Source organism: Tiliqua scincoides, chromosome 4 (assembly GCF_035046505.1).
Source record: "Tiliqua scincoides isolate rTilSci1 chromosome 4, rTilSci1.hap2, whole genome shotgun sequence".
In the NCBI taxonomy this organism is placed as follows: domain Eukaryota; kingdom Metazoa; phylum Chordata; class Lepidosauria; order Squamata; family Scincidae; genus Tiliqua; species Tiliqua scincoides.
In genome coordinates this window covers 182,078,814-182,106,372 of record NC_089824.1, presented here as the reverse complement: position 1 = coordinate 182,106,372, position 27,559 = coordinate 182,078,814, and the positions used below count along the sequence as shown (strand labels likewise).

Genomic DNA, 27,559 nt, shown 5'->3' with positions numbered 1-27,559 from the left:
CGTGGACGTTTATTTAACTACAGCTGAAACAGTTCTCCTTTCTTCATGGTCATCTTAATTTTTCAAACATATTGCTCTTGCTGCATTGCTTCCTAATGATCAACAGGTTTTAAAAGCTGCAAATGCGAAGAATTCTGATATGTAAAAACTGAAATCTTCAAAGTATGTAGACCTGAGATTGGATTAGACATTAGATCCTGCAAGAAAGTACTGTAAGCAAACAATTTTGTGCCCTGTCATTACTATGGCTGCATCACACTGCTGATTACCGTAAGTAGTTCCTAGATAACTATTAAACATATGGAGATCCTAAGGTTTGAGAGGTTCATCAATATGTATTTTAGTTTCCCAAGCACTTATCCTAATGCCAATTTCTATAAAAGCACAGTTGATGCTTAAAACTGTAAGTGTTAACTACCTTCCAATTTAACTCATTTTAAATGGCAGGATGTACAGGTCCAGCCTTGTTATGCATGGATTTTTTATACACGGATTTGACTCAACATGAATGGGCCCTGCAAATGAGAAGGACTGTGCTGATCCCTGGAGAAGGGAAAAAATGCATCCCTTTAAAATCACAGTTTAAAAAACTGCTTTTTACTGTTACTCTGCAACAATCATACAAGTGATTACAGATATAACCTAAGCATTCACAGATTTTTCTATCTCAAAGCTGATGAGAAGGGCCCTTTAAATTGAAGGAAAACAGTTGTTTAATAATGCCAGAGATGGCAGCAGGCTGACAATCCATCAGTCATTCTCTCTGCAGGCTTCACGCCTTCCTCCCTCCTGAGCACATGAAAGAAGGCTAAATGGCAGCAATTATCACCTTATCCATTCTTTCCCCCTTGCTGGGGCTCCTGGTGAAGGGAAGGATTGCTGCCTCCTAGTGAAGCCTAAGCTCCTGGAGAGAGACTGACTGACTCTGTATGTATTATAAAGGTAATCAAGGCTGTTTTTAAATCACCAGAGTAAAGAAACTTTTTTAAAAAAATTGATTTGCTATAGGGCGTTTTTTTGCATCCACGTGAGTTCTTGGAATGGAACCCTCGCGAATAATGACACTCAACGTGTATATCATTTCCCAAGAAATACCCTGTATGTATCGGCCCCCATGAGATCTCCCGCTTAGGAAATTAGTGCCCCCTTCTTTGCTTTGCTGAGTCATGAGACACAAGGGATCTGTGGTACAGTATATGCTTTTGTCAACAGATTTGCTTCCCCATTTGGAGCTCCAAAGGCAATTTCAGAAGAATTTTCACAAACATAATCAAAAAGAGCTCCAACAAAACAGCAAAGAAAGCAGAAGACCACCCCACACTTTCTAAAGTTACAATACTGCAGCAATGCAGAGCAGCAATGCTGATCTGACATTCTGATTTGCAGACTAAAGTCCTGCAAAAAAGGGGGCGGCACACATGTGAAAATCTACTGACACATAGGCACACACACCCATCCTGTTTCTCCTGAGCTGTATAAAAGCACTAGAGACAGAAAGCTGCTGATAATGGGTGTGCACATCATTCCATTTCCTGAAGTATTTAAACAGACATAGACCCAGACACACACACACACAATAGCACAGCCTGCACTGTCCAGAAGAAAGGTGTATCATATACTTCCCTTCATTAGTAATTAGCAATACATTGTAAAAATAAAAATACAGTCAGTTCTCTTTATCTGCAAATTCACTATCTGCAAATTTGCTTATCTGAGAGAGGCAGAACTGCTACCTTCTCTCATTATCTGCACCTTTGTTCTTGTTATCTGCTATGCAGAGATGGTCCTGAGGCTGCAGGGGCCTTCAGAATGACACCTATGACCAGCGTGAAGTCCTGTAAAATGGCCATCAGACGCTTCCACCAGTCATTTTAAATGAGATGGAAACGGAAGTCATTCTAAAAGTCCCTGTAGCCTCTTCTGAAAGGTATCTACAGCATTCAGATATATCTTGGTACTTCCTGCTACACTCTGCTAGTTTCTTTTTTCTTTCTTTTTTTTTTATGCTTTATTTATTTATTACAGATACAGGTAAGGAAAATTGGATAGACTTAGGGCTAGGACTACATAGGTTACACACGAGGGTGGTGGCCATCGATTACAACAAACATTAATCCAAACGAAATAATCAATACAAAAATTATCATATTCTTTAACCCTACTGGTTAATACTTTAACATTCCATATTTTTCCTCTAACCTTATCTATCCCATCATAAAAAAAAACACTTCAAACTTTTACTTATACACTCTTACTACTAAACTAGTCTCTAAAATAAAATCTTTCTTATCTAATTCTTAATTTCTAATATGACATTAAAAAAGAAGTCTCTGATTACAATGGTATTACCTCCTTCAATATCTCTTATAACATGTTATACATCATTTTCCATAACTATCCAATCAAAAAAGGCTTCAAATTTTTACTTATAGATTCTTCTTACCACTAAACTAACCTCTAAAATACAATCTCTTATCTGATTCTTAATTTCTAATATCACATCTAAAAACAAATATCTCCAATTACAATAGTATTATACTTCGCTTATCCACAATACTTATATTCCAAAATTGCAGTTCCATCTAATTTATTTCATATATTAACCACTTTAATTTTCATGTTACTTATATTCCAAATTCCCTTTTCACCCACTTTAATTTAATCTAATTAATAAAATATTATATCTTAATACCACTTAATTTCCACAATATTTATATTTCAAATTTTCATTTGCATCTATTTTAATTTAATATGTTTAAAAAAAATTCTATTTATTATTCAACCATTTTGCCCTTCTTCTTATTGTTTACTTTGTACTCTATCTTATTGGTGTTCCCTCTTAGTCCTCCTACTGGTTCTTCCACTTCTTCTTTTTCTTCTTAAGTCCCCCCCTCTGTTTTTCTTTCTTCTTTTTCATTCTATTATTCTTGAATTCAATCCATAAATTCTTCCTCTTCTTGAGACAGCTTGCTCTCTGAACATTTTGTCTTTTTTCTTCCTTAAGATTCTCAGTTATTATGACATCTGCTTCTTCCATCTCGTGTCCCATTTCAAAATACTCCACTTCTTTAACTTCACCCGACATCTGATCCATTCTTTTTTCTTCTCTATTGTTTATAATCTGTTCCCGCGAGTTTACAAGGGAGGAGCTTATTTGCCCAATTTGTTCAGAGAGTTCTCTGACTTGTTGCTCCATTTCTCTTCTAAAATCCATCAGAAAGTCCACCAACAAGGCCTGGGTTTCACGATCATCTTTTAGATTTTCAAAAGTCATTTTTATCAGCACCAACTCGAGCCACTTCCTACAGGGCTACTTTTTAATTTTGTATCCAGGGCTACTTTCCAAATTTTTATATCAAAAAAAAGTCAATCAAATCCACAGTCAAGTTAGGTTAGTATGCCTTTAAATGACCAAAAGAAGAAGAAAAAAAATTCAAGCCTCTTGCTGAGAAACCGAAACCGAAAGTAGCAGAGTCCAGGCTTAAATAAAGGCTTTTTGCTGGGAAAATGAAGGTAGACTTTATTTCCTTCGTTGAAGATTACTTATTTATTTCTCTTCGGTACATACCATTAAAAAAATATAATCTTGTACTTACTCCAGCAGGGGAAATACCAATTCACCTATTCCCCCCCTGGGTGGCTAATGGCCAGCGTGAATAATCTTGAATTATCTCCTCCTCCTCCAGACTTCTTACTTACAGTTCTCAATAAAACTTTTTAATGAGCCAAGTTCACTCACTCTTAATAGCTTTTTTCGCTGTGATGTTGTTGTATCTAGGCCGTGGGAGGGTGGGTTTTCAGCTCTCCAAGCTTCTCAAAGATGGCACCTGGGATAGATATGCTTCAGCACAGAGCAAAACAGAGAGAAATCCTTGAAATTGCCTGTTTCTAAGGACCCCCCCCGTTCAAGCTCTCAGCTCTTCGTACCGTCTTCCTGGCACCGAAGCGTGCCTTAGTTGTTTAGGCACATGAAAACATATTTCGCAGTCTCTTCGGGAACCCCCAAAGTTCACTGCAACTTTGCTGAACGTTAGCTCCGCCCCCCTGCACTCTGCTAGTTTCTTGGGGGTCACTCCTGGATTCTTCTGATGGCAGGGAAGGTGCCCCTCCTCCCATTGGTACTCCTTGCCTCTCCCACCCATGGTATTCCTTGCACCTAAACCCATAGGATCAATGATTCGTTATCTGTGAATTTGCTATCTGCAAGTGTTTCCAGGAACCTAACCTTAGCAGAGTGAGAACTGACCATAAATGAAAATCAACTGCTCTTAACCCATTTTTGCCCAGCCCACAGGTATACACATTTGGTCCCTGTTTCATATATACAATGTTGGGCAGAAAGGGCTTAATGTTTAAGTCCAGTAATGTACAATGAGTTGTGAAACCAAAATCTAATTCATAGTAAATTCAGAATTGTTTTTAAAACCTGATGAAACTTATAAACATTCTCTCTAATTTAAGGGATGATGGAATGTATTCAATGTCAAGGAAAACTAGGCTGCCTTAATGCAATTTTTCAGCAGGCACAACAAAATCCTTGCCAAACCAAACCTATACAGGCATGCCCCGCGTATCCATGGGGGTCCTGTTCCAGAACTCCCTGTGGTTAAATGAAACTGTGGATAAGGGAAAATGCCTCACCCTCTGGAGCTGAGGGGAGCTCTGCTCCCCTCACCTCCATAAGGTCTTCTCAGTCCAGCAGAAGCAGTGGAAGTCCGTCTGCATTCTCTGCTCAGCTCAAACTGAGCCCGACACTGAAAAAATGTCATTTCCGGTTACATACATTTTTTTACCGTCAGGCTCAGTTTGAGCCCGGCAGAGGCCACAGACAGATGTCCACAGTCTCTGCTGCGCTCAGAGAGTGCGCATGGTGTGGTAGCTGGACCCAATCTGTGGGTAAGTGAATCCACAGATATGGAATCATTGGATATGGGAGCCCCCTTGTACTCAAAAAAGAGGGAAACACAAAAACCATATTTCACTCATATTAAATTGCATGCATTTGAGAGAAATCATTTCACCGTTTCTTTATATAGAAAACAATAATACTAATGTATTTAAGGAGATGCCAAAAAGCAAGGTTTGGAAAAGTTAAGGGTGTAAGAGAAGAGAAGATCTATAAGTTACCAATTAATGTAAAAAGACAAATTTCAGTTGCTAGAGAAATGACCTCAACTATGATTCATTTCACTACCACAAGTGTCAACTTAAGCAGCGTAGCTGTTTCCAAAGCACTGTGCTTTGACCTAAATCAGGTCAAATCAGGTTCCAAAGGCTCTGGGTGAATGTAATCCCTACCAAAGAAAAAAAAGATTAGTTTTGCTGAAAACTTAAAAAAGCATAGCTGGTTACAGTAAACCAAGGAGGGTATCAAGAACATTGTGGGGTGAAAAGCAAGCCATAGATGTCAAAACAGAAAGATGTGATTGAAGGCATTTAATCATAGCTATTCTCTCCATGTTCCCTGCCAACTGCATCTGAAGGGTGGAACTACTCAGTATGTGTACTTCCAAGAGTTCTTTTTTCAGACTGTTTTATTTGAAATGCCATTGCTGAGGCTGCAATTTGAAGCTGAAGGCTGATATAGGGGAAGAGGAACATCTTAACCAGTTCCTCTTGCGCTGTTTTCACACTGAAACAAAGTGTTGTGGATTGCATCAGCAAAAGATTGTGGGGGGGGGGGGGAAATGTGTGAGAGGGCAGTGGATCTACGGTGCCCTTCACTACAAATCTGCTGCCACCACCGTCTCTTTCCAGTTCGCTGTGGGTGAAACCTGCACTTCCGCCTACTAAAAGTGAGCAGAATGTGGACCACCTGCCTCCTTACATTGCTCCAGGTACAGTTTCTTTGAATACAGAAGTAGTTTCCAGTTTGATTTATAGGCACCATGCAAACAAAAGAGCTCCTTTATTTGAGCGGTTGCTTTAAACCAAACCAGAAGTTCTGCACTTCAACGGAAGGAACTGTGTGTTTTTGTAATTGTGTGGAGGTGGTGGACCCAAGGTGGGATTCCAGTGCCCATGCATGGCTGGGAAAAGATATAGTAATTTTCACTGGAAAGAAGGATTAAGAAGCTTTCCCCCACCACCCAAACACCTGTTTTCCATACTAAATTCCAGCTTTGGCGGTTCCATTATGTTGTGTAAATGCTAAAAATAATAAAAGAGGCAAAACAAAAACTTGGAACAGGGAAGTAGTTCAGTCCTGAGATACAGTTGAAAACAGTGTGCTGGGCTAGATGGATTCCTGATTTGATCCAACTGGACTGCTATTAACACCTCTGAACAAATGCTGCAGATACCAAAAATAGCCATTTCCAACATCCCCTACAGGAAGAATGACTCCAAGGAACTGATAATGCAAGATCAGTATAAATTACGTAGTGATCAATAGAGATTGTAGTGTTCTCACTTAACAGTTGAGTGATGGAATATGGTACAGATCTAATCCTTTATCACAGGTGAAACCCCTGTTGAGAAGGTCAGAGCAGAAAAAAGTGCCAGAGATCACACCTGGTTCTGCCAATGGACAGACTTTCACACACAGTATAATGGAATTTATACTGGTTTTAGGCGACATGAAATTTGAAATTTATTATATAACCATAGGTCATTACAAAATTGAAAGCACTTATAGCAATGTATACATATAAAAAAGCACAATAGCATCACAGCCTACTAAACATGGCAAATGAACAAGGGGTTTAATACTAAACATAGATGAAAAAATTTAAGACTGCAAAAATTTGGCTCTTATTTTCTTTGCCACAAGACCAAAAATAGCCACTTTATGAGTGACATCAGGGTCAGAATCAGCAAGAAGCCAGGAGATCAAGGCTGAAGTAGATCTCTCCTGAAGCAAAGCAATGAAATTAGACAGATATTTGGCTCTGGGAAGCTCATATAGAGGACATTATAATAAGTAATGGAAAATATCCTCTATTTCGCCAGAATTACAGATACACGTACTAAGATGTTAAGGAATATTTTTATATCTAGGCGACATGAAGTATATATAACAAGTTCTTCCCCTCCCCTAATATTTAGGTATGGCAAGACAGTATGCATCCCTTTTTATACCAAACACACAAAACATAAGCCATAAATTAAGGTCGGTATGAGGGGGGAAAAAAAGGAACCATTCTAGCAGGAAACGGAATAGGAAACAGAGGGAGACTTCAAAAATGAACAGAGGCACCCAAATGTTGCACTCTGCTGAAGCGTCTGTGAAAACAGAAGCCCAACACAGCAACAGGAACTGATACTTCCTGATAAGCAAGCGCAAGTTGCACGGCAGCCTTCCCTTTTGGTTAATGTGCCACACGACCACACTGTGTTCAACACTTCTTTGTGGTCAAATTCTGAACACATATTTTCTCTGAATTTGATTCTCAAGTCAAGACACAGTAATGGTTCTCCTGTCAAGTTTTAATGCTAGGTTTTTTTTAGAACCACTGCCTCTAGAGTACAACAGTTGTTCCCAGGGCAGACATGGTTACAAAACTCTAAATGGACTCTAGAGACTTGCACTGCAGTCTTGCACTGCCCAGGTTTAAATGCAGACCCAATCCTATCCATCTTCCCATTTCTAGCGCAGCTGCAATGCAGCTCCAAGGTAAAGGAACATCACAAAATGCAGTGCACGCCCCATTGGCATGGCTGCATTGGCTCAGGAAAGTTGGATAAGACTGGGCCTTCGGTTGGGTGGAAACCTCTGCAGTAAGGAAACCCATTTTCTGGGTTCTATACAACACAGAATTCCACTTCCAGCACATGACATGGAAATAATGCACTTTATGAACATGGCCGAGGCCAGTGTGAAGGCTCTCAGAATAAAAACATGCTGCTTTGATAATCGTCTGCCAAGGTCAAGATTCCAGGAATTAGACATTTGTGTCGCTGCAAATGAAAATGCAGAGCAGTTGTTTACACACACAGAAGCTGAGGAAAAAAGATGGTGCAGCAGTAAGAGCAGGAGAATAAAACAGTTCGGATTCTTCAAGCTCTTGCTGTTCCTTTATGAATCTGGGCAATGTCTTAATGCTAGCTGAAAGGACAAAATGGCAAGGTATGGGTCACACTGACAAGATCCTGCATGAAATGCAGTCAGTTGTCGTTCAGAACTAACCAAGCAAATGGGCCGAACATCTTGGTTATGTATCTTTGTGGGATATGAGAAGAACAGGGCAATACTCAACAAACCACACAAACCAATTCATCTTCTCCTACAACAGCAGGATGCATCCATTTTGCTCTCAAGGAAGGACATAATTAGCCAAATTATCATTCAACAGAAACCTAAGCTTTTCTTGTAATGATACCCAGTAACATCTCTACTAAAGAACCACAAAGCTCATCTATAACAGGAACTATAGAAACTTCTAAATTATCTGTGATGTGTTAGTTAACTCAGTGGGAACACATGTCGAGGGGGGATCTAAATGAGTGTCAAAGTGTAAGCTATAGAAATGCTCCTAAGATCCCAGCTCTTATCAAAGCTGAACTTTTGCAGAGTTCACCCCCAGTTGAGGATGCCGGGCATTTGTGACTAACTGTCCAGTAATGTCCATGTGAATGAAGAAAGGGATCTCTCAAATGACTAAATAGAGAGGTTTATTATATTGTACAAAACATTCCAAAACAGTGTTCTTCAGGCATCCAGCCTCTGTGCAAAAACAGATGCCAATTTGTTTAGTTACAGAAAGATTCACAAAAAGCCAAAAAGCCATTTACTTACGTCTTCAGTGTCTTTGACCCTTAAGATCTGTTCCCTCAGGTCCTGTAAGTCATTGAACGTGGACTGTGCTGTAATAGAATATACTAGTGCAAACCCCTGACCATTCTTCATATAGAGATCCCTCATCGCCGTAAATTGCTCCTGCAGTCAAAAAATTTTAAAAAGTTACTCAATGGGTATAATTGGTGATTTAGGATACACACTGTAAGAGACTCTGGTTTAAGCAGATACGAATATTATGATTAACTTCAGATTTCCACTCTTTGCTCTTGCAGAAAAATTATGAGACATGTGAATTTTAATTTCCCAACAGTCTGTTACTCAATGCCCTCAGTGAGGCTTTCACTGTGCTTAAGGACTGTGTCACATGTCCCAAGAGAAATGTGCACCTGCACTTCTCCAAACTGTGAAAGGCCGACACATATACCATGCACAATGAGTGTACTCCACAGAAACATTATCAGGAGTTGAAACATTATCAGGAGAAAGCTATGTCTAGCCTTATCGTTACTTTCCAACATGTGTATTTGTTGTATATATATGATAAAAATCTCATATGCTGTGACATGGATACATACTACATCAATTAGGATCATGAACTACATCTCCAAAATCTGAAGCAGACTTGGATGTGGAAGGAATCTGAGAAAACCTTCAGAGAGTACCAATGCTGGCTTTTAAGAATGGACAAGAAAACCAGGTAAGAGGTGCCATCCTTCGAGGGCAATTGGATTTGCCCCTGGGGGCAAATCAGGGGCAAAATATGCATTTTAACAGCGATCTAGAAGTAGTGCACATGTACAAACACACTTTCACAGCCAACTTATAAACAGTATTTTTAAAGCTTTGTCAAAATACTCCAGAATTCTGGCAATATTGGTAAAGTACTGATGAGACAGACAGCAACCTGTTGAAATACCTCAAATTCCAATAAGATGAAACTTCAGTTCATTCCTAATAAAACCTAATACTGCAGAACACTGAATTTGCTATGGAACTGAACTATTTTGAACAGGGCCATTTCATTAGGGATAAGAACGGCTATTCTTCTTCATTTATATATCATCACCAATATATCATCACTAGACTAAGAAGCATTTCAGGAAATAACTTAAGTAGAAAGTAACAGACAGGTCCCTGTATCTAAAATTTTACAATCTCTAAAGTCACCTTTTGTGACCTACCTATCCTATTAAGTATTTCAGATTTTAAAAAGCTCACTTACCGTCCCTGCTGTATCAAGGATTTCAAGCATACACTGTTGACAGTCTACTTCCACTTGCTGAAAGACAAGGTGTGAAGACTATCATTAGTAAACGCTCAAAAGAGACTAGTTAGGTGTATGGTAACACAGGCCAAGAGACATTTTGCTTCCTTAAACGTTACACCAATTCCTGGGTATATTTGGGGTGCTGTTTCCAAAAATGGCATGCGTTTTTCCCTATCACGTCTAGTTTTGGAGACACAGCATTGCCTCTTTAGTGAACGGTTCAAGCAGCTTCCTCATGGGGAAGCCTACACCATGGCTTCCTCTTGAGGAAGCTGCTTGAACCATTCACTAATGAGGCTATACTATATCTCCAAAACTAGACGTGAGAGGGCAAAATGCATGCCATTTTTGGAATCGGCACCCCAAATTCATATCAAAACACCATAAAGTTTGGGAAAAACTTTTCTGACCCTCAGTTTTGTAGGCCTGTGTAATTTATTGCACTACTTTGAGCCTGTTTGCTATTTCTTGGGTGTTCACAAATAATCAAGTTCCTTAGATGGCAGATGTTTGGTTGGATTTCGGATACCATAGCAACAGATGATTCTTTCACTCACATTTATGAATTTATTTAAAACTTTTATATATAGGTTGAGTATCCCTTAGTCGAAATGCTTGGGACCAGAAGTGTTTCAGATTTTACAATTTTTCAGAAATTCCAGAATTTCTGAATTTCTCTGGACCGTCCCTCCTTTCTACACCAGAAACCAGGAGCAATGGTAGAAGGCCTTCTAAGGGCCTTAAAACATTGCTTCTAGTTTTCTTCGAAAAGCCAGAACTGATTTTTAAAGGCCTCTTAAATCCTTAGAAAGCTAATCCTGGACTGGTCTGCAGGATGCTGGACTGCTGAGCCAGCCTCCATTGCATCCCACGGGCTGGTTGGAAACCAGGCAGGCCAGAAGAGGTATGCCATTTTGCAGGCATAGGTCTGTTAGGGCAAAGGTGGCATATAAGGCCCAGGATGGGGGTTCCCAATCCTGTGGATACAGAGATCCACTACCATCCCACCCAGATCCATTCCCAGATCAGCCCAATCCCTGCCCTGATCTGCTGCCACCATCACGATCATGATCACCATCACGATCATGATCATCACCATCATGAACCAGAGGCTGTCAGTGCCTTTGCACTGACAGCTGTCTTCTGCAGCAGACCAAGAGGTCGCCAAGGTGGCAGACTGTGTGGTACACTGACAGACCTTGGGATTCACCAGCATACTGCACAGATAGGATTATACTCTAAGTAACAGACTTTCAGGGATAGAATGACCCCTCGAGCTTTTTCCCCCAATATATACAAAATGAATATTTATTAGGTGTAGGCAATACAAATGCTGATGTACATTTCAATACAGTGAGACAAAATAGCATTTCATTAGATCCCATCCTGTATAATGCCTTGGATGATGTCTGTCCTGGGTGGAAGACCCAGTGGCTTGCCACTAGGAATGTGATCCTAACTTTGGAGATGCACAGGTCATCTGTTGGATGGCAATGCCTACAGTTCTGTCTTAATTGTAAAGTGCAAAGCATAGCTCAAAATTATTCATTGGGAGAGCAAGAGAGGAAAATATCATAGAATCACAGAGTTGGAATGGAGCTAAAAGGTCAAATAGCACTTCAAACGTTACCTTTCTGTAGGAGTCTTCTATTGTGGGATCATATTTTTCAACAAAAATTCCCTGAACAAACTGTACAGTCTGGAAAGAAAAACAGAAGAGGGAAAAGAACACACAGACAGGGTTAGCCAACTGTTAGTTAACTGCAACAGCAGCTATTCAACAGGCTAATCGGGTAATAAAACTTCTGTGAAACTTCAGTTTAGCTCCCCTCCCCCGTCTGATTTGCAAATCACCAGCCTATGCAGTGAAGCAGCAACATAAAAAAAGAATTTTAAAAAGCACATTTCAAATTGCAAACATCTACTTCTGGTAGTTAGCCTCTACAGACTTGTGCAAGGAAACCCTGGGTTTACTTGGTGACTATAAAGTTTTACCAGGACCAACCCTCTTCTTGAATAGGACCCACTGTTTCTAATGAGTAATTTTATGCCATTCAATGGGATGCTGTTAATTTTTGTAAAAATATGTGGGGGATAGGTACTGAGCATTGCCCTTTTAAAAGCTGCAACAGTCTTTTACAGAGATTCTTCTAGCCTCTCTCTTCGAAAGCACAAGCAGCCTCTAACAACCACCCCATTTTGTTCAGGGTCAAAGCTGGGATTTTTCCCATAATAACAAGAAACACAAGCACTATAGCTCCTAATACGTGGTTTCAGTTTTTGAAAGGTCAGTTATCCGCAAAAGGCATCATTGTATTTTGGAGAGGGCTGAACGCTTCAATGATTTCCTAACAAGGGAGAAAACAATTTTCTCGCTTTCATGTTCAAGGATATTTTCTTGCAGATGGGTGAGAGGGAGGCACCCATTGAAAATTCATTCTGCCATCCTTGCTCAACCTACACTGCAACCTAGAAAGATCAAGGCATCGGCCAACACATCATCACAATGAAAATCAACTATTGTCTAGATACCTTTTCACATGAAAGACTTCAGATCCTCCCAACTACAAATCAAGTTAGGAGTGTAATGACGTAAATCAATGGAACAAAATATGACCATATAGTTCTGACTTAAAGAATGAAATCCACAGTTATAAAGGAAAGTAAAGGAAGCACAGAGATTTTGTTCCAAGAACTGGAAAATCTAAGTTGTAAGGGAAATCTGTACATAGTTTTGAAGCTTTTTAACCATCTCCTAAAACCAGTAGAAAAAACAGCAAAGAATCTTGTAGTACCTTAAAGCAGGGCTTTTCAGGCTGGGGCGCTGCAATGCCCCAGCCTGAGGGCCCTGGCCTCTGCCCCCTTAAGGGGCGGCGGCAGCCAGGAGGCAGCAGCTCGTGCAGCTCAGGGGGACTGCAGTGGCTTGGATCCACTTACCCGAGCCTCCTGCAGCCTCCCGGGGGTGCAGGGAGCCCTGCACAACCTTCAGCTTCAGAAGCTGAAAGTAGAACAATCGTGCTCCACTTCCGCTTTAGCAGAGACAGGGTGCAACCGCTCCACTTTCACTTTCAAAGCTGCAGGGAGCCCTGCACCCCCAGGGAGGATGCAGGAGGCTCGGGTAAGTGGACCCAAGCCCCTGCAGCCCCCCTTAGCGGTGTGATCCTGGGGATCAAGCCACAGCTTTCCACCGCCCCCGCTGCCTCCCCCTGCCCCCGCAAGAACTTAGGGCAGCTCAAACTCTCCCCAAGAGTTTGAAAATCGCTGCCTTAGAGAATAAGACCCAATCTACTGTTAACCCCCTGCATGACAATGCAGTGGTGCCAACATGGCACCCACCGCATCCCATGGGCATACGGAAACCTCTCTGAGGCAAGGGAACATTTGTTCCCTTGTCCTGGGTAATCCCCCGCCAGCCTGGTGGACCAACTCAGTCCTATGTCAGCAATATCACTGGCGCAAGCCTATGTGGACCCATGAAGGCAGATCAAGGAAGAGGGTTTGGATTCCGTGGATGCCTATATTGCCCAATCTGCCCTCCTCCCCGCACCATTTCCACCTGGTCCTGTCTACATCTCACTTCCTTCCCACCCCCTTACATGATCTTACCTGACCTAGCAGGTGTCTGATAATGGGCTGAGCTGGTTACTTGCTGATCCAGTCTTTTGCAACAGCCTTTTGCAACAGCTGGAAAGCACCTAGTGCCACCAACACACTAGTTCTGGCAGCACTAGGTACAAATATTAGACCCTAACAAATATATTTCAGAATTTGCTTTTGTGGATTACAGTCCTCTTCATCAGATGCATGCTCAGTGGGCACGTGTATGTACACGGCATGAGGACGGGGGAAAGGAATTGTAAAAGGTGGAGACAAAGGACTCTGGGATGGTAGAGGCAGAGTCAGGAACTGTTATTATGTCAAAGCACATAATAACCATTAAGTAAACAGACATTCACGATGCCAGTAATAACTAAAGCAGACACCCTGGCTATGCAGAGTCAATTAACTAAAATACTGAAGCAGGAATAATGATAAATGTCTGCAGACTTAGAAACCTGCAGGTAAGTTCTAAGCAAAGGGAGGTGATAGCCTACATGGGCCAATGCACCCCTCCCCACACATCCAAATGCACATCAACTCAAGTATGTTACTTAGGGTGCAATTCTAACCAATTTTCCAGCACAGACGTAAAGGCAATGCAGCTCCGAGGAAAGGGAACAAACATTCCTTTACCTTGAGGAGAGCTCCATCACTGCCACCCAACTGCAGTACATGCCCCACTGCCACAGCTGTGTCAGTGTGGGAAAGTTGGTTAGGATTTGGACTTTAATCATAGAATCACAGAGTTGGAAGGGGTCTAATAGGTAATCTAGCCCAACTAGCTCTAATGACTCAGACCATTTTGTATTCCATGTGCCCTTCAAGGCATGGAATTTATCAAAGCTTTCCGGTAGAAAAGGAAGGGACAAAAGACTGGTGGAATCTTTAAAGGTTAGCTGATTGCAGCATTTATTCTTATAGGCAAGAATCAGGTGCATGAAATGGATCATGAATACAGAAACTTTTCAAACTTACATATCTAAATTCTGACAACAATAGGAATGAACAGAATGCTTTCTAGTTAGAGGTATTTGTTTCCAGTGAGTAAGAAAGGATTACAGTCTAAGACTGAACACAATGGGCTTACTTCTGAATAAAATAAATAACACTGTTTTCAAACATCTCCATTTATAGCCTAAGTACTTTTTGGACTATCATTTCAGCAAAACAGGATCTCTGTTGTTCTTGTAAAAGTGAGCGACAGTGCCTTGTCCAGGGCCACCCAACTTGTTCAAAACTAACCTTATCAAGTGACCACAATGACGTGGAGCATACTTGCTTTGTCAACCCACACACAGCCTTTTGGGAGGTGAAAGAAATACACTCCTTCACTTCTGGATGTAAGCTCCAGCCTCATGGTGGTTTGATTACTTTAAAGTGTGTTCTGTTGGCAACTGCTAAAAACAGTCTCCCCATCCTGACGCTGCCACAACTACCCACACCGCCTGTCATTCACTGCCTCCCAAAGCCAGCTAGCTCTACACACATTTTATTTTATTCTCGGCTGTGTGTCTGTCACTTAAAACAGGAGGAAAGTAAACAGGGGGAAAATAGTAATTTCAGGTTTCTAATTTAAAATAGCTACTGATGCTTACCGACATCTACAATGTGATATTTTTAAAACGTCCAACAACAATTCAGCTGCAGCAATTGGGATGCAGCTAGGAAAGTCTAGAAAGCTAACAGGCCGCAACTGCCTCATGAAGCACAGATTATGGCTTCCAAAAGAAACAGATAATCATAACAGAATCCCAGAGATCGACACTTAAGGTCACAATCTGTTCCTGAAGCATACGGTGAAACTCCAAAGGGGCTTGGAAAAGATGGCCAGTTTTCAAGGAAGTTGCCAATGATGGACTTAATCCTTCCTGACAGTATCTCAATTTTGCTTTATAACCTAGATATATCTCTTGTCCCACTGCAAATACTAAATGAAAGGTCATGCTAATTCTCCAAAGTTGATAAAGAGTACAATTCCCCCCAAACCACCAAATTCCACTAAAAATGCAAAGAAAGGAAACAAATTTAAGCAAATTGACCTAAACTAGGGATGCTCAAGTGGTGGTCCATATGCCAGTAGTGCCTGCTCCGCCCCATTTCATTAGGCTGTACCACATTTTAAGCAAGTAAAACAACGTTTCTCAAAGTTTATCCTCCGTCGTACCACTTTGCATGGTCCATCTATTGGAAGTACCACCAGAAGCAACTGTTGATGATGTTGTCACCAGTTACTTCCTGATTGACAGGCCAGGCACGATGTTCCAGAGGCCAGATGTTCCATCTGTCATTAGTCTGTGGAACTCAATGTCACAAGATATGGTGATGGCGTCTGGCCTAGATGTCTTTAAAAGGTGATTGGACAGATTTATGGAAGAAAAGTCCATCACAGGTTACAAGCCAAGATGGGTATGTGCAACTTCCTAATTTTAGAAGTAGGCTACCACAGAATGCCAGATGCTGGAGAGTGGCATCAGGATACAGGTCTCTTGTTGTCTTGTGTGCTCCCTGCGGCATCTGTTGGGCCGCTGTGAGATACAGGAAGCTGGACTAGATGGGCCTTTGGCCTGATCCAGCAGGGCTCTTCTTATGCTCTTAATGCAATAAAAACCATTTTTTTTTAGATGTCATATTAGAAATTAAGAATTAGATAAGAAAGATTTTATTTTAGAGACTAGTTTAGTGGTAAGAAGAGTGTATAAGTAAAAGTCTGAATTGTTTTTTTTTATGATGGGATAGTTAAGGTTAGAGGAAAAATATGGAATGTTAAAAGTATTAACCAGTAGGGTTAAAGAATATGATAATTTTTGTATTGATTATTAATTTCGTTTGGATTAATGTTTGTTGTAATCGATGGCCACCACCCTCGTGTGTAACCTATGTAGTCCTAGCCCTAAGTCTATCCAATTTTCCTTACCTGTGTCTGTAATAAACAAATAAAACATATACCAATAAATAAATAAATAAATAAATAAATAAATAATGCTATATCAACACGCATAAACTCCATAATCCTGAAGCCTTTAATGCTAGACTGCAAAGAATTTATGAAATGAACCAGACCACTCCTGATGAATCAAGCTTGTGCAGTACAACCCACTAAGCTTTCCGTTCGCAGATCACTCTCTGCTGAATATATGGCTCCTGTAAAGGTGACTGATAGTCAGACTATTGGGTGACTGGTTTAAATAATCTAAACACAAGCTTTCTGATGGCAAAATTTCATAATATTCTTAATTCAGAATCCCCAAAATTAAACCTGAAGTCATCTCTGTGCTTCTACTCTTACTCACAAGTGATGCACCACTAATTTCATTGTAGGACACTTTGAATGAAAATACAACGGCTATTAATTTGACACTAGCAGCTAGGGTTGAGGATTTCAAAACTGGCTTCTGACAGGATTGTTTGGAAAAGTATTTTTAATTCAAGACTCAACTCACCAACGCAGATTTCCCCACGCCGCCTGAGCCAAGGACCACTAGCTTGTACTCACGCATGATGTGGTCTATTCAAATACTGACAATCTGAAAAAGACAAAGGGAAATAATGACATTAAGGTCACTTTGTATGAAATAATGCATATGGATCATTTATTAATTACACAGTGCATCTGCTTAACTGCTATCTACGCTTCCTGTTGACCTCCTTCCAGTTTTTCAAGTGTTTTGGCTGCGCAAAGGCAGCTTAAGTGGATAAAGTGGATAGAGAGATGCTCTTTACACTCTCACATAATACCAGAACCAGGGGACATCCACTAAAATTGAGTGTTGGGAGAGTTAGGACAGACAAAAGAAAATATTTCTTTACTCGGCGTGTGGTTGGTCTGTGGAACTCCTTGCCACAGGATGTGGTGATGGCATAATAATAATAATAATAATAATAATAATAATAATAATAATAATAATAATAATAATAATAATAATAATAATAACTTTATTTTTATCCCGCCTTTCTCCCCAAAGGGACTCAAGGCGGCTTACAACATATAAAAACAGAATTTAAAAACAAATAAAAACATATTAACACATCATAAAAAACAGCAGTCAGAGTAAAAAATAGGTAAAAAGAGCATAGAGCAGCAGCAAGTCATAAAAGAAACAGGCCTGTAAAAATATTAAAAGATGTTAAAAAGATGTTAAAAGGCCGAGAACTCAGAAGGCCTGTTTAAACAGAAGGGTCTTCAGGCCTCGCCGAAAGGTCTCAAGAGAGGGAGCCATTCTTAAGTCCGGGGGAAGGGAGTTCCATAGCGTTGGTGCCACTACTGAGAAGGCCCTATTTCTTGCAGCCGCCCCACGTACCTCCCTAGGCGGCGGCACTTGTAAAAGGGCCTTCTCTGATGACCTAAGAGGACGAGCCGGATTGTACAGGAGCAGGCAATCTCTAAGATACCCTGGTCCAGAGCAGTATAGGGCTTTAAAGGTCAATACCAGCACCTTGAATTGGGCCCGGAAACGAATGGGCAGCCAATGCAGCCGCTGGAGAAGCGGACTGACAGAGTCGAACCGCCTACCTCCAGTAACCACACGGGCCGCCGCATTCTGCACTAGTTGCAGTTTCCGAATCGTCTTCAAGGGCAGCCCCACATAGAGCGCGTTACAGTAATTTAATCTCGATGTCACAGAGGCATGGATCACCGTGGCCAGGTCTGCACGATCCAAGTACGGCTGCAGCTGGCGCACCAGCCGAAGCTGAGCGAAGGCCCCCCTAGCCACAGCTGCCACCTGGGAATCCAGGAGCAGCTGCGAGTCCAGGTGGACCCCCAAGCTGCGGACCTGCTCCTTCAGAGGGAGTGCAACCCCATTCAGCGCAAGCCGATAGTCCAGCACCTGCATCGAGGATCTGGCCTAGATGCCTTTAAAAGGGGATTGGACAAGTTTCTGGAGGAAAAATCCATTACGGGTTACAAGCCATGATGTGTATATGTGCAACCTCCTTATTTTAGAAATGGGGTATGTCAGAAGGCCAGATGCCAGGGAGGGCACCAGGATGCAGGTCTCTTGTTATCTGGTGTACTCCCTGGGGCATTTGGTGGGCCACTGTGAGATACAGGAAACTGGACTAGATGGGCCTATGGCCTGATCCAGTGGGGCTGTTCTTATGTTCTTAACAAAGCACTGTAAGCCTGAAGGATTATAATGCTCAGTTTAAGGTAAAATATCTTTGTCTGATAAAACAGGTAAATGGGTGCCAGGAGAGGCACAACCATGGACACCTGAAACCGCGGATACAAGATCTGCAGATACATTCCCTCACTGCGCTAAGTTGGGCAAGTCACTATCTCTTAGCCTAGCCTACCTCAGAGCTGTTTCAAGGACAAAAAGAGGGAAGAAATTATGTACACCACCCTAAGCTCCTCAGATGGGTAGTATAAAAATATGGAACAAATTCCAATTTTAGATGGAGGAAAACAATAACTTGCCGGTTTAGATTTTATAATGAGCTATACAGGGTGACCCTGTTTATTTGCATATTATACATCTGCAGATCTGACTCAACGTGGGTCCCTTGAAACTGTGTTGAGTCGGACTCTGATCCAACTGAGCCCTCCAAAGCGGACCGGAGCTGTGCTCCAGTCCCTTCTGGAGGGCTTTCTGAAGCCCAGAGAGGCAGTGCGCATCCGCCCGCTGCTTTCCAGGCTTCAGAATGGCCCAGAGAAGTGAAATAACAGTTTCCCTGGGAAAACGGAAGTGGCTTTTTTTTTTTTCTGTCTCTCCAGGCCATTCTGAAGCCCAGCGAGGCAGCGGGCAGATGCACAATGCCTCTCCAGGCTTTAGAAAGCCCACCGGAGGGGTTAATGGGGAGAAAATTGTGGATTTGAGTATCCGCGAAATTCAGTATCAGCAGAGGGTCCGACAACAGATCTGCTGCGGATACCAAGGACCTACCTGTAGTTTGCATAAGACAAGATATTCAGAAAGGGAATCTGAGTGCACAAGAGGGAGGGAACAGCACACGTGTGCCAAGCTTGCACCCAATGGCCAAATCATTTTATGGCCATTACAAACCATCCCAACCAATGAGACAAATGATCATGCTCCCCCCCCCCGCACCCAATTAATTTGTACAGTTTCATCATCACAGTACAAACCTCCAAGGTTTCTTTCCAGGAATGCAGAGACTACCCTAAATAACTTTTAAATGCTTTAAATTACAATTTCTGCCTTTTCACTTAGCATTACTACAGAACACAACAGCTCACAATACCCAGTGCCAAAACATTAAACTATATGGTAATTGCAAATACTACCATTGATACTTCAGCTCAAATTGATACTCCTGAGACAACTATGAACAAGGCATAAAAGGTTATGGGCCCAATTCTATCCAACCTTCCAGCACCAGTGCAACTGCAATGCAGCCCCTAGGCAAGAGAACAAATGTTCCCTTCCCTTGTGGAGGTCTCCATAACTAACCCCCAACCACAGGATGCACCACACACCCCATTGGCATGGCTACACCAGGGCTGGAAAGTTGGATGAGATTTGGCCCTAAGTCATTCAAATGATATATGCTCCCAATCAACACAGTTTTCATATTATTGGCTCATTCTATGTATATTATATTGGTTTTCTCAGATTGGGGAAAACATCAGGGAATGAATCACACCAACAATCATGCAAGCATATAGCATCCATGCCTTGCAGCAATGGACAATAATCATCCAGTACACATAAACATTCTTGGCATCTAAATCTCTATAGACAAAACAGAAAACTTATAGAATTCTTTAATGTGCAAATTCACTCACTCAATAAGCGTCACAGAATCCTAGAAGTAGACAAGAAACTTTGATTATTCTAGGGATGAGTAATTTGTCAAACCAGGAGAAGTTACACTTCTAAATCCCACTGCTTTCAGCTGCCCTTGAACAGGCCTGGCACAGTCATTTCCATTATTTACTAAACCACTGTTAGGGTTGGGAACATTCCATAGAGTTGTTTACTCCCTCCTCCCCTATATGAATGGACCCTCCCATTCCTTTTCAGAGCTAGTCATAATGCAGCACATCATTATCAATCCTAACCATGGTCAGCTCCAAATCAGTCTGCAAAACATTTGAGCTAGGTTTTCAAACCCTGGTTAAAGCTACCCATTATTAGAAGACCAGGAATATTACACCTCCACTATTATTTAGGGTACATATCAAACCCTACTGATTTTTTCATGTTTATATGGCAAACATACAATCCACCAACCCTGGCAGTGCTTACTGTGACTAGTAGCAATTCTCCAAAGACTGAAGAATGGGTCTTCCCCAGATTCTCCAGCAGACTGTTGTTGGCATCCTTCAGTCTCGGAAGACTATGGTATCACGCTCTGAATAGTGGTTCTGTAACAGAGTGTCCTCTCCAGTGCATGAAGCCTGGGTAAAGTAGATATGGAGGACAGACTATTACCCATGCAGCAAATCCCCCCTCGCCACATCGCTGAAATGGTCCAAAGGAAAGGCAGAAGCAAATACGGTTGGTTCCAGCGGCGTCGCAGGAGTTGCCAGAACGTGACTGTGTTCAGCCATGAACTGCCTCAGGGACTCCGGCTCTGGATTTTGCCTTGAGGTTGACTCCTGAAGCCTTTTCCTTAACTGGATGTAGCCACAAGGCAGTGGAGGTAAAATGGATGAGCTGGATCCAAACTTCAGGCATGAAAAGCATGTGGTGATCAGTGATCTATATCAGGGGTGTCCAAACCCCGGCCCTGGGGCCACATGCGGCCCTTGAGGCCTCTCAATGCGGCCCTCAGGGAGCCCCTAGTCTCCAATGAGCCTCTGGCCCTCCAGAGATTTGTTGGAGCCCGCACTGGCCCAACGCAGCTGCTCTCAGCGTGAGGGCAACTGTTTGACCTCCCGTGTGAGCTGTGGGATGAGGGCTTCCTCCAATGCTTGCTGTTTCATGTCTGTGATGCAATAGTGGCAGTAAAGGAAAGGCCAGCCTTGCTTTGCGCAAGGCCTTTTATAGGCCTTGAGCTACTGCAAGACCTTCATTCATTCAAATAAGTTCATCTTTAATAGTTTCATTTATGTAAACTTATGTAAATTTATTCAAATTATAAATGTAAAATTAATTCTTTTTTTCCCCGGCCCCTGTCACCATGTCAGAGAGATGATGTGGCCCTCCTGCCAAAAACTTTGGACACCCCTGATCTATATAGTTGGTGGGCTTCATGGGAGGATGTCAAAGTCACCTTCAGAAACAGTGGGCATGACATTCCAAAGACAGCCCAATGATTTTCTGCAAATTCACTGTCTACAAATATAGTGTGCTTCCAAGATTCAGTTTTCCACAATATCTGGGGAAAGAAAAAGACCTGGCCAAGGGCTGAACTTCAAAGAAGGAAAGGAACAGAGCTTGGGAAAAACAGGCAGTGACTGAGACTAAAGAGAAAAGTAGCTATGAAAAGACCCAACTGCTGGGGAACCTGCCTGAGTTTGACCAAAACTCCACGTATGTTCGGAACGGACACACTCTTAAAAAAATAACAAATGTTCTGTCTGCTATTTGATGTTAAATGGAATCAACATTCTTGTGAGTAACACTTTTCAGCAATGACAGCAGGATAGCTGGTTGCATATCTGAACTCTGGGGAGTGGGGGAGGGAGAGAGACTCACTAAAATTCTGCTCTCAAACACATTAATAGTTGCTTATGCAATTTATTTTTTCACACTCAATTGCACAGAAGTATGTGCAATTAAGCAAGAAAATTATAGTGGTGAGAGTTGCAAGAGACAGAGATTGCTTTCCTGTCCCAACTAGAGTATGATTTAGGTCAATATTTTCACTCTGTAAAAGGTCAGGCCTCACTTACCATTGCCAACTCAGAAACCTTTCTGCTCCTCCAAGCAATGCATGTGCCTTTTTATGGAAATCTCTCTAGTCATAGCTGCACCAAGAAAACCTTTCATTCTCTTCAAGATTACTCGACAAATAAGGAAAATGACAAAACCAATAAACATTTTAGCAGTGTTTACATTATAGACCAGCCTTTGCTGCCCCAACAACTGAGCCTGGCCAAACCATGACATCACTTGCTAATCATCTTTCAGACTTCCCCAAGATAGCCTTGCTCCCAAGTAAGGATTCAGAAAAGCAAAAGCTACGAGATTACTGCAGACTTGTTCTTTTGGAGAGATTGCTATCGAACTGCAATATGAGATTTATGAGCTTCTCCAAGTATATCTCTTATTTTTACTTTTATTCCCAGAAGTTCAATGTATGTGGGGGGAGAGAAAATGACTATTAAGTTGCCTATATATGTAAGAAAGGCTATGCACAGAAAACCACTTTTTCGACCACTGTGATACTACCCTGTGCTAGAAACGTCAATCAGAATAGGTCAATTGTCCAAACCAAGTAGCAGCCCTTAGTATTGGTGCATGACAAAAGATCACTCCATGATCCATCAACAGGGCCGCAGAAAATAAGGCAAGCCACAGAACCACCTTCCTGTCACTCTGGTGGCTTCAAGCACAGTGGCTTGTATTTGGGGAAAAGTCACAAGGACTGCTGTGTGCACTTCTACAACCCACAAGAGGGAAGTCCCCACTACAGCTTCCTTACATAAGGCAACACCCACATCTGTTTGGATTCCAGGTGAAGCGAAAATCTGCTCCTCATTTCAGTACAGCATTTAATCTTCTGTGGTGGGCATAAAAGCCTCCTTACCCCAATGAGAATCATTTCAAAGGGATGCCCCAAGTGAAGCTGCAGGATTTGAATTCAACAGCAAATGTGACATTGGCATTTAGCCTGAACAAATGCTGGGAACAGAGAGCTTACCACATAAAAGGAATTGTTTCCCCTGTTTATTTACACTTTTAACTTGTGATGCCTCTTTCTCCTGAGTGGCTCCAGGTCCTTAGGAGCGGACCCATGGTGATGGAATCTTGCATTTGTGCCTGGAGTCCAGATTCAGCTGTGTTCCTCACTGCACTGTCACCACCTCTCACATCACTTATCCTTTTTTACTCTAAGGTGCACAAGACCAACATGGCTTCTCCTCCAGACTAATTACTCATGGAGTGATTCCTTGCTACTCTTTATGTGTGAGGTCTGCATGGGCATGAAGGCCTAGAACAGGCATGTTCTAGGCATGGGCCTAGAACAGTGGTTCTCACACATTTAGCACTGGGACCCACTTTTTAAAATTAGAATCTGTCAGGACCCACAGGAAATGATGTCATGACCAGAAGTGACATCATCAAGCAGGAACATTTTTAACAATCCTAGGCTTCAATCCTACACTTAAACAGGAGTAAATTCCATTTACTATCATTGTTAAAAGAATATACATAGTAGCTTGTTAACAGTACAGGTCTCTGACATTTCCCCAAATGCAGTCGCATAACATGGTAGTATCAAGTCTAATACATTAAAAATAAAATATTGAAATGAATGGGGACCCACCTGAAATTGGCTCGCGACCCACCTATTGGGTCCCGACTCACAATTTGAGAAACACTGGCCTAGAATTTCCTAGGGCAAAGAGGGGAAGAAACCTGCTGGTGACAAGGCAGCCTGAGGCCTTCTATTTTCCCTTGTTTGCTTTTTGGATTACAATGCCTGACCCCTGCGGTGTATGGGTGGGGATGAACTAGTCTGTCACCTCTTACAACAATTTTAAATACAGGCTCAACAGTGGTGCAATTTTAATTTGCTGACCTGAACACAAACACAAAGTAGCACAGAACACACTGTAGTTGGGTTTTGGCCACCTGCTCTAACTGCAGACATCTCTGAACAAGGACACTGCTTCCTTCCCATATACCAGAGCACACAGAGAAGCAACAGCTGGGGGTGGCTGATTAGCCAGAATTTTACAGGCCTAGCCAGAATTTTATTATCTAGGCTTGACTGCCAGAACGGGAAGATGCAAAGTCACAAAGTTTCCAGATGAGACATTTTTACCACTGATGTGCACAAACAAAGATTTAGTTGGCATCCTTCAGTCTCGGAAGACTATGGTGTCACGCTCTGAATGGTGGTTCTGGAACAGAGTGCCCTCTCCAGTGCGCGAAGCTTGGGTAAAGTAGGTATGGAGGATAGGCTGTTACCCATGCAGCAAATTCCCCCTCTCCACGTCACTGAAATTGTCCAATGGAAAGGCAGAGGCCAATACGGTTGGTTCCAGCGGCGTCGCAGGAGTTGCCAGAACATGACTGTGTTCAGCCAGGAACTGCCTCAGGGACTCCGGCTCCAGATTTTGCCTCGAGGTTGACTCCTGAAGCCTTTTCCATAACTGGATGTAGCCACAAGGCAGTGGAGGTTTGGGATCAGAGTTTTCCTTCTCTCAGATGAGCTGCCTTCCCAGGCTCACGAGTCCCATCTACCCGGTGGCTGTTTAGTCGCCTCTTACGACAAGTACAGCCAAACTGAGGGCCTATTCTTATCCACATTTAGTGCTGTGTATACTAACATAGACACACAATGCTGTTCAAAACAGCTTTACCCCTAAGGTGGCTGGCACTTTGGGGCAGGGTACATTGTGAGAGAGAAAGACTAAGGGCCCAATCCGATCCAACTTTCCAGCACTGATGGAGATGCAATGCAGGTAAATGTACCCTTACCTTGAGGAGGCCTCTGTGATTGTCCCTACTGCACAGGAGGATGCAGCACAAGCCCCAATGGCATGGCTGCATCGGTGCTGGAAAGTTGGATAGCACTGGGCCCTGAGATATCCTGCGTTGGATAGGACACAGATGCCATGCAGAGCACCAGGACTTCCCAAGGAGAGTTCAAACCTCTCTCTAGTCAAAAAAACTACCTGCCATCTCACCTCACTCTCAAGTCCTGCATTTGTTACCATATAACAGGGTGGCCAAACTTGCTTTGCATAAGAGCCACATACAATAAACTTCAGATGTTTGAGAGCTGCAAACAGGATGTTTGAGAGCTGCAATATTTACGACACATTAAAATTCCTAAATATATCTACTCACCATGAACATTAAACTAACTTATGTTTTAATCCAACAGACACTCAGTTTACACCTGATAATTATAAAGCTTGTAATTTTCTTATTTACCCTTTATATTAATTGTGATGAAAAAGGAGCTCAGCCAACATATTTCCAAGAACACGAGCTGCAGTTTTGCCACCCTGTCATATAATACACTTACTATAAATATAAAATTAAAGTATTGAAAAATGTTCTAAAACATGAACACTTTAACTATTGTTTGACAGTACTTGACTGATCAACTAGTCAGGTCAACGACGAATACAGTTTCCTTGCACTTTATGCAGAAGCAGGTGAAGATGAACCCAAACATATTCACACTAGAGACAAACCAACAATAATTCAATGGTACAGAGCAGGGGTGCCCAAACCCCGGCCCAGGGGCCACTTACGGCTCTCAAGGACTCCCAATTCGGCCCATGGGGAGCCCCCAGTCTCTAATGAGCCTCTGGCCCCCTGGAGACTTGCTGGAGCCCGTGCTGGCCCGATGTGTGAGTGTGTGTGTGAGGGCGTGTGAGTGTGTGTGAGTGTGAGGGCTCTGAGTGTGAGGGCGACTGTTTGACCTCTTGCATGAGCTGTGGGACGAGGGCTCCCTCCACTGCTTACTGTTTCCTGTCTTTGATGCAGCTGTAGCAGCGAAGGAAAGGCCGGTCTTGCTTTGTGCAAGCCTTTTATAGACCATGAGCTATTGCAAAACTTTCATTCATTCATATAAGTTTCATATCTTATAGTCATTTATGTAAATATATGTATATTTGAAATGTAAGTCAATTTTTTTTTATTCCAGGCCCCCGACACAGTGGCAGAGAGATTATGTGGCCCTTTGCCAAAAAGTTTGGACACCCCTGGTACAGAGTATTCCCACCCATGACCATACAAGTAAACGATCTACTATGCATAAAGACTTACAAAACAACACTGAAGCATAAGATATTAAGACTCTCTGTTGAAAACTTCATGGCCACTGTAGAAATATGCCTTTCATTACAATCAACACCTTGCAGGAAAGTATAGGAGTTCAGGAAGGCGTATGCCTTCTAAAGAAAACAATAATCATGGGACCAAACACTACATGCATGGTATCTAATACTCACACACAGCCCAATCTAAAAGGTGAATTTAAGTTTTGTGCAGGCCTCCCTGCGCCAGCTGAAGGCACATTGGCTCCAAGAGCCAGCACAATGACAAACACTGGCCTGTTGGCACTGGATCCAGTCCCCACACCGGCCGGCAAAGATAAATGTGCACCAGGCAGCATAGGGGGTGGGAGAGGATGGCAGGTAGGTGTTTTGGAGGCAGAGAGAGAGACATTTCTGGGTGGGGGAGGGCAGAACAGGGGGAGGATCCGGCCTGGGGTGGTGGGATCAGCGGCAGTAGCCCTACTTGGGCTTCTTCAATGTGTGCCAGCTAAATAGCTGGTGTAGATCCAAGTAGCCCCATAGGGCAGGGTGGGGCTTGACACAGGGTAAGGGAAAAAATATCCCTTTATCCCAAAGTGACCTCCAGCCTGCTCCAATCCTGCATTGGATACAGCACAGGGTTAGGACTGCACTGAGATTTGTATCCGAAACCACCCATGACAATCAGGGAAGCATGATGCTGATTGCAAATCTGGCTTCAAGTAAGATCAACGGTTTGATTTGAAAACATCTGAGCTCTTCTGAATCAAATAGAGGTACAGTACAGACCTTCTGTCTCCCTGCTTCCGTATTCCATGCCCTTGTGCTGCTATTCCAGAACTGAGGTTTCTCATTTAAAAGCCAAACACTTTGTGCCTGACTATGTGCACATCAAGTATATCAAAAATTTGGTAGTAGGTCAGATCTAATCTATTGCTTAGAGCTGTTCCTTTTAGCTGCATGTATAGATGTGAGTAGACTGATAATGCCCACAACTGTGCAAGTGTTTTACTGGTATCCCAATACGTATGTCATTTAGTTAGTGGGTCATGAAGAAGATAGCAATTCCCTGCTTGTGCAGGCATTTGAGTCAACTGTT

The 27,559-nt window shown here is 42.3% G+C and overlaps 1 protein-coding gene across 2 annotated transcripts in view; it reads right to left on the bottom strand.

Moving 5' to 3' along the window:
* Positions 1–27,559, bottom strand: part of RAP1A (RAP1A, member of RAS oncogene family) — a 106,363-nt gene that overhangs the window by 9,776 nt on the left and 69,028 nt on the right. For both annotated transcript variants that reach the window (XM_066623909.1, XM_066623910.1), the window contains exons 3-6: positions 17,048–17,131; positions 11,638–11,706; positions 9,963–10,019; positions 8,738–8,878 (exon numbers count right to left, since the gene is read on the bottom strand). In XM_066623909.1, the coding sequence (XP_066480006.1) occupies positions 8,738–8,878; positions 9,963–10,019; positions 11,638–11,706; positions 17,048–17,104 (324 nt within the window). In that variant the 5' untranslated portion in view covers positions 17,105–17,131. The remainder of the gene's footprint in view (positions 1–8,737; positions 8,879–9,962; positions 10,020–11,637; positions 11,707–17,047; positions 17,132–27,559) is intronic.